A 12511-nucleotide genomic window follows, 5' to 3' on the forward strand; every position below is an offset into this window, starting at 1 on the left:
TCCTTATAGATAAGATGGCAGTACTCTGCTTTCAAGAGTTTGCCTTTGGTTTTTTTGTTTTGTTCTTTCATTTGTTTTTATTTAATATCAGTAAGGCTGTAGATTTTTTTTAAAGATTTCATTTATTTATGAGAGACAGGGAGAGGCAGAGACAAGGCAGAGGGAGAAGCAGGCTCCCTGCAGGGAGCCCAATGTGGTACTCGGGAGTCCATCCAGAATGCCCAAGATCAGGCCCTGAGCCAAAGGCAGAAGCTCAATCACTGAGTCACCCACGCGTCTGTCTTTAGTTTTTAGAAGTCTGAATATGATGTATCACAGAGCAGATTTCTTTGCATTAATCCTGTTTGGGGCTCACTAGCCACTTGAATCTTTGAGTTTATAACTTTTGCCAAAATTGGGAAATTTTCAGTGGTTATTTCTTTGAATATTTTTTTCAGCCCTATCCTTCTTCCCCTTTTCTCTTGAACTTTGATGACACAAAGGTTAGATCTTCTGTTATAGTCTCACAAGTCCCTGTGGCTTTGTTCATTTTTTAAAGTCTATTTTCTTTCTGTTACTCAGATTGGGTAATTTCTATTCTATCTTCATGTTCTCTGATTCTTTTCTCTGTCCTCTCCATTCTGCTGGTGAGCCTATCCTTTGAAGATTTTTGTTTTTAAAATTTCGGTTATTGTATTTTTTAGTTCTAAAACATCTATTTGGTTCTTCTTTACAGTTCTTTTTCTTTGGTGAGACTTTCTGTTTTTCCATTTGTTCCAAGCATGTTCATAATTGCTTGTTGAAGCATTTTTATAATGGTTGCTTCAAAGTCTTTTTCAGATAATTTGATTATTTGTATCATCTCAGTGTTGGTGTCCCTTGTCTTCTCATTCAAGTTCAGATTTTCCTGGTTCTTGATATAACAAGTGACTTTTTATTGTATTCTGGACATTTTGGGTATTATAAGACTCTGGGTCTTGTTTAAATCTTCTGCCTTAGCAGGCTTCCCCTGGTACTGTGTTAATAGGGAAAGTGAGGTTTCCATGTAATTATTGGCAGGTTAGGTGTGACTCTGGCTTCTGATTATAGTCCAGAAGAGAGAGTGCCTTGTTACTTCTGAGTGGGAGTGGAAATTCAGGCTTTCTACATGACACCCTAGGATAGGGAAGCTTCATTACTGTCAGACGGGCATAGAAGTCCTGGCTTTTGGGGATCCCTGGGTGGCTCAGCGGTTTAGCGCCTGCCTTTGGCCCAGGACAAGATCCTGGAGTCCCGGGATCGAGTCCCGTGTCGGGCTCCCGGCATGGAGCCTGCTTCTCCCTCCTCCTGTGTCTCTGCCTCTCTCTCTCTCTCTATGTCTATCATAAATAAATAAATAAATAAATAAATATTAAAAAAAAAAAAAAAAAGAAGTCCTGGCTTTCCACTAGGCCTTCACTGATGTCACCCTGCCTTGGAGGTAAAAAGGTACCTCAGGTAGAGGTCACTTTAGGGCAACAGGTTTGAACAATGGAATGTACAGCAAGGCAAAAGGGCCCAGAGTGACCCCAAGCTCCTGGCTGAATACAGACAGCTCTATCAAGAGATCCACCTCAAAACATCTATAGGCCCTAACTAGCCAATAGGCTACTTACAACTCGGTACAGATATCTAGGGAAATTTCATACGTCCATCTCCATACCTCACCTCCCTGCTTTAAATATAGTTCCACTCACTGCCTCCTTACAGACAGTTTCTCCTTTGCTGTCCTGCCCTGCCCTCTCTTATGGGTACATTCAATAAATTTCTATCTCCTTTGTTCTGCCTCTGATAAACCTTTCACCACCACCACCCCCTGCCCCATGCCCACTTCCACCCCATTAGTTTGCTCCACATTTGGGGGCTCCCATCTGATTGAGAGAGACACACACCTCACTGCAGCTCCCACATGGCCTCTACTCTGTCTCCTCAGACACCATCTCTGTAGGGAGGGACAGAGATACCCTGTTAATGTTGGGTAGGTGGGTGGGAGTTCAGGCTCTGTTGTTCCCATAGAGTCTAGGAGGAAGAGGTCTTATTCCCACCAGGTAGGGATAAAAGTCCTGATTTTCCACTAGGCCTTTTCTGGAAAGAAAGGAATACACTAGAACCTCTGAAATCTTTCCCATCCCTGTAATTCTGAACTTTATATAGATAGAGGAGAAAGTGAAGATTTGCATTTCTTTGAGGAGGAGGAGAGACAGTTGTCTATTTGTGAGAAGGCTTTATAGAAGCACTGCCCCTGGCCCAGTATTTGCCTTCTGAAATCTCAGGGGTTCTTTCACTCGAGTCATATGGGGAACTGTAGAGAAAATATTTTCATTTGTCTTAACAGTTTGGTTTTCTGAGCAAAGAAAGCTGGAACCTCCGTTAAAGGACATTAACCTTGGAAATTAAAGGGTAATTTACTAGCCAGAGACCTCTAAAGGCATTTAGATTGTTTCCCTGTATTTGCATTTCAAAGAGGGATGAAAAGGGTCAGTTGCTTACATTCCAAAGGATTGTAAAAGCCAAGGTTTCTCTCCAGCTCAGGGGTGGAGTGGGGCAAGATGTGACCTATTTATACTCTCAGATTAATAATTTGAGAGTTCCTTTTCTGCAGTATAAATTGTTGTGTCTCCCTTGATGGGATCAGGGACCCCAAATGTGGGGCAATGATCCAGGAGAAACTGGTGTGACGCAGAACAAAGGAGACAGACGTTTACTGAATCCATCTGCAAGGAACAGTGGGTAAGACAGCAAAGGAGAGACTATCTGCAAGGAGGTAGTGAGTGGAGCTGTACTTAGTGCAGGAAGGTGAGGAGTTATGGGGACGTATGGAATTTTCCTTTTTGGTAACTGTGCCTGGTTCTAAGTAGCGCATTGGTCAGTTAGGGCTTATGGATATTCTGAGGTGGGTTGTCTGATGGGCCTGTCTGTATTCTGCCAGGGGGAGGCTGTGGGCCCTTCTGCCCTCATCAACCCTCCATTGCTCAAGCCTATTGCCTATAAGCGGCCTCTACATAAACCCCTCACGTGCAGGATGACATCTGGCTTTCTTTGTGTTGCCTATGGAGTAGTGGGTGTAGGAATGGACACAGTTAATAATAATTGAGATCACTGCTCCAGAAACCTCATTATTTGCTTTCAGGATAAAATGATCAAATATAGATACACTCACCACAAAGGGAAGGATACACTCATGCTGATTTTGCACCACATATAAGCTGAAGAGGGACATGCGGCTGGGGCCCATCAAGCTGCAGGCTAGAGAGAAAAAGTTCTGCAGAGCCTCACAGAGGTTGGAGCAGATGTCAGCCCAGGAAGGTAGAGCAATTTGCACAATGAGAAGCCTTGGAGGTTGCTGGTAAAGCTGCGTGGGATTAGAGGGTCCTTTACCACTACTTCGTCCATGATACATGGTAACAGACCAGAAGTGGAACTGAAGCCACTACCTGGATATTCTCTATACCTACAGGGAAGGAAAGAGAAATCACTGGGTTTCATAAAACTAAATTAAAAACAAAACAAAACAAAACAAAATTATGCTTGGTTTAAATGATGAACACAGGACTAGAGCACTAAGTCCAGAAAGGAGTCAGACTGGGTACTAACTCAAATTCCTAGGCTATCCCATCTTAACAGCTCCCAAGGAATCTAGATGTTTACCTGTAATGCAAGGCTGAGACTGCTTACAGATGCTGAGTGGAACTAAAAAAGAGACACAAAGGCCAAATTTCAGTCTCAAAGTAAGCTATCTGCCCTCATAAACTTTATTTATCAGCATTTATTTTACTACATTTTATAATTTGTTTTTTTTTAAATTTTTATTTATTTATGATAGTCACACACACACACACACACAGAGAGGCAGACACAGAGGCAGAGGGAGAAGCAGGCTCCATGCACCGGGAGCCCGACGTGGGATTGCGCCCTGGGCCAATGGCAGGCACCAAACCGCTGCGCCACCCAGGGATCCCTTATAATTTGTTTCTATGACTGTCTCTCTTACTACACTGTGAGCTTCCCAAGGCTGGAGAACTTGTCAATTTTATCTACGAGTGTTTAGCACAGTATTTATTTGGTACGTAGTAATTCTTAAAAATAAAAATATGACCAAGTTTTCTCCCACAAGACCTATTCAGGACCCTTTATGACTTGATCTTCAGTCTTATTGGAGGCTATTCTCCACCTCAAGTTTTTCACTGAAATAAAACCAAATATACCATTCACTTCAGTGTGTTTGCTGTACTGTTTTCTCTGTCTTTAATACCATGTTTTCTTTCTTTCTGGCTATTCACACTTATTTCAGGGCTCAGATTCAGAAATGAGAAAAATGAGTACACAGAACCGATATTAGGAATGAGAACATCTGTAGATCCTTATAAATGCTCAAACATGGGAAGGATTGTGGAAGGCTATAACTAACAACTTTATGCCAATAAATTTTATATAGTGGACAAATCGCTAGAATATATCTAACCAATACTAGATAAAAAAGAAAATTAAAAAAACCAAAATAGTCTGTAGCTATTAAATAAATTTAATTAGTAGTCAAATATCTTCCCACAAAGTAAACTACAGGGCTGGATGATTCCACTGATGAGTTCCATCAAATTCTCAAAGACCAAGAATTTCAATCCTAAATAAAGTCTTTCAGAAAATAGAAAAGGAATTACTGCTCTATTAGTTTTACTAGGTTAACATAACCTATGATACCAAAATCAGAAAAGAATATTTATTATAAGAGAAAATTATGGGGCAATCTCATCCACAAATCTAGATGTAAAAATCCTGAACAAAATATAAGTGAGTAGGAAACAGCAATATATGAAACAAGTAATACATCATGACCAAGTTGGGTTTATCACAAGAATAAAACAGTGATATAAAGTTAGACAGTCACTGTAATTCATCGCATTAAAAGATTAAATGAGAAAAATGATATGATCATCTCATTAGATTCAGAAGCTTTTGCTAAAATTCAACATTCAGGCATGATAGACTCTTAAACTAGGAATAGATAATAGAAACAATCTTGGGGGACCTGGGTGGCTCAGGTGATTAAGTGTCTGCTTTTGGCTCAGGTCATAATCTCAGGGTCCTGGGATCAAGCCCTGCATCAGGCTCTTGGCTCAGCGGGGAATCTGCTTTTCCATCTCCCTCTGTACTCTCTCTAGCTCTTGCTCTCTCTCAAGTAAATTAAAAAAAATTTTAAAGAAATAATCTCATAAAAAATGTTTACAAAAATCTAGAACAAATATCTTTTTTTAGAGGGGAGGAGGGGCAGAAGGAGAGATAATTTTTTTTTTTAAGATTTAATTTATTTATTCATGAGACACACACACACACACACACACACACACACACACACACAGAGAGAGGCAGAGACATAGGCAGAGGAAGAAGCAGGCTCCGTGTACGGAGCCCGATGTGGGACCTGATCCCGGGAGTCCAGGATCACACTCTGGGCTGAAAGCAGGCTCTAAACTGCTGAGCCACCTGGGTGTCCTGAGAATCTTAAGCAGGCTCCACACCCAGTGCAGAGTCCAACATCAAGGCTTGATCTCACAACCCTGATATCGTGACCTGGGCAGAAGTCAGGAGTCATATGCTTAACCGACTGAGCCACCCAGGCATCCTAAGAGCAAATATCATTCTTAACGGTGATGTTCAAGACTTTCCATCCAAGACAAGAAGACTGTTCTCATCACTTCTATTCAACACTGAGGTGAAGGCAACATTAAGGCAAGATAAATAAATATAATGCATTGCAGTGGAAGAAAGAAAACTGTTATTGTTTGTAAATGATATGATTGTATACATGGAAAATCTAAAAGAATTTACAGTTTTATAATTTTCCCCAAAAGGGCTCATCTTTTGTTAAACTTTATACTTAGAGATCTTATTTTTTAATGTTAATTTACATTAAATCTTTTTAAATTTCATTTTTAGTTTGTTGCTAATACATAGAAATAAAACTGATTTTTGTATACTGATTTTGTATTTAACAAGCTTACTGTACTCTCTTACTAATTATAATAATTTATATGTAAATCCTTTTGGAATTTTTGTCCATAATCATATAAGCTGTGAATAATGACATGCACCAGGATACATGAACAAAGTCAGATCATACCAGCAAAAGACTATTCATACCAATCTTTTTTTTTTTTTTTAAATTTTTATTTATTTATGATAGTCACAGAGAGACAGAGTGAGAGGCAGAGACATAGGCAGAGGGAGAAACAGGCTCCATGCACCGGGAGCCTGATGTGGGATTCGATCCCGGGTCTCCAGGATCGCGCCCTGGGCCAAAGGCAAGCGCCAAACCACTGTGCCACCCAGGGATCCCCTATTCATACCAATCTTGTTCACAATCACTGTAAATTGCAAAAAACACAAATGTCAATCAACATTAGAGTAGATAAATTCTGGTATATTTATACATTTAGCAATAAAAATGAAATAGTTATATACAACAACATGGATGACTCTAAGAAACATAAGCAAGACACAAAGGATACATATAGTACAATTTCACCTACACAGATTTTAAAAATAAGGACAAATAGTTATATTATGTACATAATGATTAAACTATTTTTAAAAATCAAGAAAATGACTATCATAAAATTAGGGTAGTGATTTTCTCTAAAAAGCAGGGGAGCATCATGATGAGAAGGGACAGAAGAGGAGGTTTTGGGTATTGGCAATGTTCTATTTCTTGACCTTTATTGTGGTTACCTGGGTGCTCACTTTATAATTATCAAGCTGTATGTTCATATTTTTTTTAATTTTTTTTTATTATTTATTTATGATAGTCATACAGAGAGAGAGAGAGAGAGGCAGAGACACAGGCAGAGGGAGAAGCAGGCTCCATGCACCCGGAGCCCGACGTGGGACTCGATCCCGGGCCTCCAGGATCGCGCCCTGGGCCAAAGGCAGGCGCCAAACCGCTGCGCCACCCAGGGATCCCTGTATGTTCATATTTTATGAAATGTTCTCTATATATGTTATATTTAATAATAAAAATACTTCAAAAAAGAACATTAGGATAAGCATAAAAGGAAATATTTTTTATTTATTTACTTTTAAAGGTTTTATTTATTTGAGAGACAGAAAGCACAAGCAGGGAGAGGGACAGAGGGAGAGGAGGGAGGGGCAGAGGGAGAGGAAGAAGCAGACTTCCTGCTGAGCAGGGAGCTCTATTCAAGGCTCTATCCCAGGACCCTGGGATCATGACCTGAGCCAAAGGCAGATACTTAACCAAATGAGCCACCCAGGTGCCCCAAAGAAAATATTTTTTAGATTAAAAAATCATCTCTGGGAACTAAAATAACTCTATATAATTGTCTGTTAGCTAAATAATGCAGGGAAAAGAAAAACTTATTTCATTTCCCCAGGTCCAAGAGAAATATTATATTATTTATGATAATTTTCAGAAACCCTTTGGAAAGTGATCTGAGTGCACAGATAAATGTGTTCATCAAAATTAATCTGTGAAGTTATTTCCCTTCAAACTTTCCTTTTTGGTTAGTGGAACTCAGCATTTGTTCATTCAACAATATTTTATTGAGTTCCAATTATGTGTTGGGTACAGCTGAACAAATAAGCAAATGAATATGCTAACCTATTAAAAGTACTCTTGAACTAGAAATCCAAATCAATGACTAATGTATTCAGCAAGAAAGTACATATCATATCTTTTAACTCTACTTTCAAATTAAGTGGATGAGATCAATGTAATGCTGAATTTGAGATCAACACATGGATTCACACAGGCCCCCAGACAGAGGTCTTATTTAATGTAGAAAGTGCTTTTAGTCCCCCTCTCTAGCTTCTGTTGGAAGCTGATCCAAAATTAGAAAGGAGTATGACAGTTAAGACATAGAAAGGAGGGATCCCTGGGTGGCGCAGCGGTTTGGCGCCTGCCTTTGGCCCAGGGCGCGATCCTGGAGACCCGGGATCGAATCCCATGTCAGGCTCCCGGTGCATGGAGCCTGCTTCTCCCTCTGCCTGTATCTCTGCCCCTCTCTCTCTCTGTGACTATCATAAATAAATAAAAATTAAAAAAAAAAAAGACATAGAAAGGATGCTTGCTCCATCATAAGTTATCCCATGAGAAGAGCACAAGCACTGTTCAAACTATTTTTGATAATTTTGTTAACAAAGAAATAGAATATTCTGATATCCAATGTTTCTAACATTTTACATTATAGTATGCTCAACAGGTACTAGTTTACTATTATTTCCCACTTATAGCTGATAATATGACAGATTTCAACATTTTGACAGTTTTGAAAGGTTCTGAGACAAATGTAACTTTTCCCCATTGATGGTTAAGATCACTTTGAACGGTTTTAGCTTGCACAAGTCATTTTTAGATTCCACACTTGAGCCCAATTTCAAGAGTGTACCTCAAATGAGGTAAGAGGCAGCTCTCTTCCCTCTACTTTCAAACATGATCAATTAATGCAGCTGATGTATCTGGGCATAATACTAAGCAGAATCTGGCTATCCTTCAACCTATAACTTTTCATTTTTACTCAAGCACCCACTTATTGGTGTCTCCCTGTAAATTGGTTAAACCTGGAACTGGGCCTTGAACCACCAAAAGCCATCAAGTTACTCCCTTACCAAAAACCCTTCAATGGCTTCCAATTACATTTAGAACAAAATACTTATTCTGGCACCGAAGTGCTGCATGTACCTCCTTCCCAAGTCTCCAACCTCATGCCATGCCATCCCCTGCCCCCCCCTTCCACCCTATCCTGGTCCTGAGGCACCTTTCAGGTCCATAAGCGCATGGGCCTCTCACTGTGGCTCCTTGCAGCTGCTGGAAGTTCTTTTACATCATTAGTCTTCTTAACCGGACTTGTCCTTCAGGTCTCAGACTTTAGGTCTTAATAGGTTAGGGCCCTTTATAGGTCCTCACAAAAGCTTTCCTATAGCCTTTATATAAAGCTCCTAGGATACTGTATGTGATAAACGATTCAATGGGTTCTCCCTCTTGCAGGGTCACACTAAAAATATCTTGGGTCCTGGGGATCCCTGGGTGGCTCAGCGGTTTAGCGCCACCTTTGGCCCAGGGCGGGATCCTGGAGACCCTGGATCAAGGCCCACATCGGGCCCCCTGCAGGGAGCCTGCTTTTCCCTCTGTCTGTGTCTCTGCCTCTCTCTCTCTCTGCGTCTCTCTTATGAATAAATAAATAAAATCTTAAAAAAAATTTTTCTTGGATCCTAAGCACTTCTGCCTTCGTGAGGCACTTCATTAAAAAAAAATAATAATTAACTAATAGGTTCTCGTGGGCCCTAAAACGTTCACTTTTCTAAGTTTGAAAAAAAAAAAAAAAACCCAAAACATGTTCTTTGGCCTTAAAGAGTCTCTGTTTTCTTGACTTTCCAAGAAGTTCGAACATGGTCTTGGTTTCCGCCCACTTCCCCCCCAAAGCGTGGTCGAGCGGCCTAGGCACGGCGCCTCCCGAGCCTGGCGGGTTGGCGGCCCAGCCGCGAGGCCTAGGAGCGCCCACCGAGGGGACGCGGCGTCGCGGCCCGTCAGACACTCGCAAGGAGAGGCCGCTCGGGCCGGCGGTGGCTGAGGACTGGTGTGCGTCGGCGCTGCCTCGGCCGGGACCACCAACACCTACCTGAGGGCCGCCCCAGCTCGGCTCAAGCCCACCCTTCGCGGCGCTCTCCACCCGCTCCGGGCTGTCCTCCCGCTAAGGTCATCAGCCCTCCCCCTGCCCCCAGGCAGGGAAAAGTGAGGTTGTTACTCCTTCCTCAGGAAGGCAAAGCCCCCATTACCTGGGCCTCCTGGCTATCGGAGTGCGCCTGCGCCGAGGAAAGCGCGGGTCAGACAGAGGTCGTCTGCGCAGGGCTGCTCACTGCGCGCGCAGCCTCCGGGCCGCCTCAGCGCCTACCTCAGCACCGCAGTCTCCAAGACCCCAGGCGCGGGGGAAAATGGCCCCACTTTGGCCCCGAGGTAGGGTTTTGGATCTCTGTGGAGACTGTTGGGCTAACCTTGACACTTCCTCGTTAGCCTACTCCCATCCCCAATCACACATTCCTGTACTGCCCCTCCCCCCCGACTTTCCAGTGGCACCTCCATTGTGTCCTTAGCTTTAACCTTTCTCTTCCACATCATTCATTCACTTGTTGAGTCAGGTCACTCTTTTATTCAATAAATATTTGTTGAGGGCACACTATGTGCCAGGCACTGTGCTATGATTGGGGTACAGTGGACACACATGCCCTTATGGAAGTTAGCGTTTAGTCTACTTTTCAAGAAAACCGTTTTCCAACCTCTACCTTCCAAGAGGGTTTGCCCCTCTCTACTCATGCTCATTCCCATTTGCTAGCTGTTGATTCCTATAGTCCCTTTGACAAAATCCAGTTGACATAGGCATGTCCTGGTCCTTACCAGTCGGCTGGTCAGGTCTCCAACTCTGGATGAAGGGGAGTTATCTGAATTAGCCCAAAAGAGAGGAAAAGATAATGCTAATACCAAACCAGAAGTGGACAAGCACTTTCTCCTCTCTCCCTCTTTTTATTTATTTATTTATTTATTTACTTACTTATTTATTTATTTTATTTATTCGTGAGAGACACAGAGAGAGAGAGAGAGAGGGAGGCAGAGACACAGGCAGAGGGAGAAGCAGGCTCCATGCAGGGAGCCCGACGTGGGACTCGATCCGGAGTCTCCAGGATCAGGCCCCGGGGGGGGGGGGGGGGGGGGGGGGGGGGGGGGGAAGGCGGCGCTAAACCGCCGAGCCACCTGGGCTGCCCTCTCGCTCTTTATTATTGTTGTCTGTCCCCATCCCTCACCCAGTTCATTGCCTGCTGTGCAGGTTGGTGGAGAGGAAATCATTTTACCAATAAGTGATTCAGGACAAATTAGAACCAATAGGAAAAGAGCCACCTGCTGATGTTTTAGTCCTAGTCAACCAATTTTGCTCCCTTCAACTGCTCCTCAGAGTAAAATCAGAAGCAGCCCGGGTGGCTCAGCAGTTTAGAGCTACCTTCAGCCCAGGGACTGATCCTGGAGACCCGGAATTAAGTCCCCACGTCGGGCTTCCTGTATGAAGTCTGCTTCTTCCTCTGCCTCTCTCTCTCTCTCTCTCTCTCTCTGTTTCTCATGAATAAATAAATAAATCTTAAAAAAAAAAAAAAAAGAAGAAGAAGTAGCCCAGGCTCCTGGGTGTAATCTGGTCAAGAGACTTCTTGTATTTTAATATAAAGTGTAGCTTCTCAACATATCTTCTTTCTTACATACTCCAAATTTGTCTCCCTGCCTCTAATCTCCAGTTTATCCTATACACTCATGTTAGAATTATTCTTGTAAAAATATATTTGATCATGTCATTCTTTGCTTACACATTGTTTTGTTTTTGTTTCTTTTTCTTGTTTTGGTTTGGTTACAAGGTCTGTTATAACTGACGCCACCAACACTATCCTCACTCTAATTGCAAATTATATCCCATTTGCACATCCCTATTGCTCCCAGCTACAAGAAGTTTCTCTTTTTCTCTATAAATTGTTTTATCCATCTGGAGTAGCATTTATTGGATAATGTGCCAAAGATTGTGCTAGATGTGGGGAACTATGACATAATTTCCTCAAGACCCTACTAAACTCTGAGGATCACAAACTGCCAAGAAAGCAACCTGCATATATATATGGGCATGCTTCCTAGAGAAAGAGATTATCATTCTGAGCTTAATCAATAGAGTGAATAGGAGTTAGCCAAGCAAGGGAAATGGAGAACATTCTATGCAGAGGGAATTCTGAGGAAATGAAGAAGCTCAGCTAGTCCAGAGCACAGTACATGGAAGAGGTAGACAAGGGGCCAGAATATGTAAGGTCTTGTGGACTATATTAAGGATTTTGGATTTCATCCCATAATGAAGGTATGGTGGCGAGCTGGACTGAAGTATTTGAAGCAGAGGAGTGATGTGATTTGTGTACTGGAGAGAACATTCTATCTGCCCTGAGAGGAATGGATTAGGGATTGGAATTGGGGTGGTTGGTGGCTAGTGATGGAAGCAAGACTGGAGTAAGAAGTAGCCCAGGCAAGAGATGATGGTGGCTTGAGTTAGGTGTTAGTAGGGGGTTGCAGAGATGTGATGGAGACATTTAGGAGTTAAAATTAATAGGTATTGGTAAATAATTAGATTGATTAGGAGGAAGCCAGAACAACAGAGCCTAGAACATAGTAGGCATTCGATGAATATTTATTGAAGAATGAATACAAATATTCTGGCTTGGATAGCTGGAAAGATAATGGTGCTATATACAGATATAAGAAACGTTGGTTCTACCAGTTACCCAGGCTAGTGTAGGAGTAAGGATGACAGTTTGGTTTTGGACATGTTGAAAGCAAAGTGCCTGTAGGATACTGAGTGGAGATGTTCCATAGGCAGTTAGATGTATGTGTCAGTACCTGAAGAGAAAAATATGAACTGGATATGTAGATTTAAGAAATAGATATTAATTAAATTAGTATGAGTGAGACAGCTTAGAGCAATGATTTTTT

At 42.0% G+C, this 12511-nt stretch overlaps 1 protein-coding gene across 2 annotated transcripts in view; it reads right to left on the reverse strand.

Moving 5' to 3' along the window:
• The window catches only part of LOC121490679 (meiosis 1 associated protein), a 72664-nt gene extending 69267 nt beyond the window's left edge, over positions 1-3397 (reverse strand). For both annotated transcript variants that reach the window (XM_041754568.1, XM_041754569.1), the window contains exon 1: positions 3158-3397. In XM_041754568.1, coding sequence (XP_041610502.1) covers positions 3158-3397 — 240 coding nt within the window. The remainder of the gene's footprint in view (positions 1-3157) is intronic.
• Positions 3398-12511: the final 9114 nt, after the last annotated feature.

The sequence above is a fragment of the Vulpes lagopus genome, chromosome 5, assembly GCF_018345385.1.
Source record: "Vulpes lagopus strain Blue_001 chromosome 5, ASM1834538v1, whole genome shotgun sequence".
In the NCBI taxonomy this organism is placed as follows: domain Eukaryota; kingdom Metazoa; phylum Chordata; class Mammalia; order Carnivora; family Canidae; genus Vulpes; species Vulpes lagopus.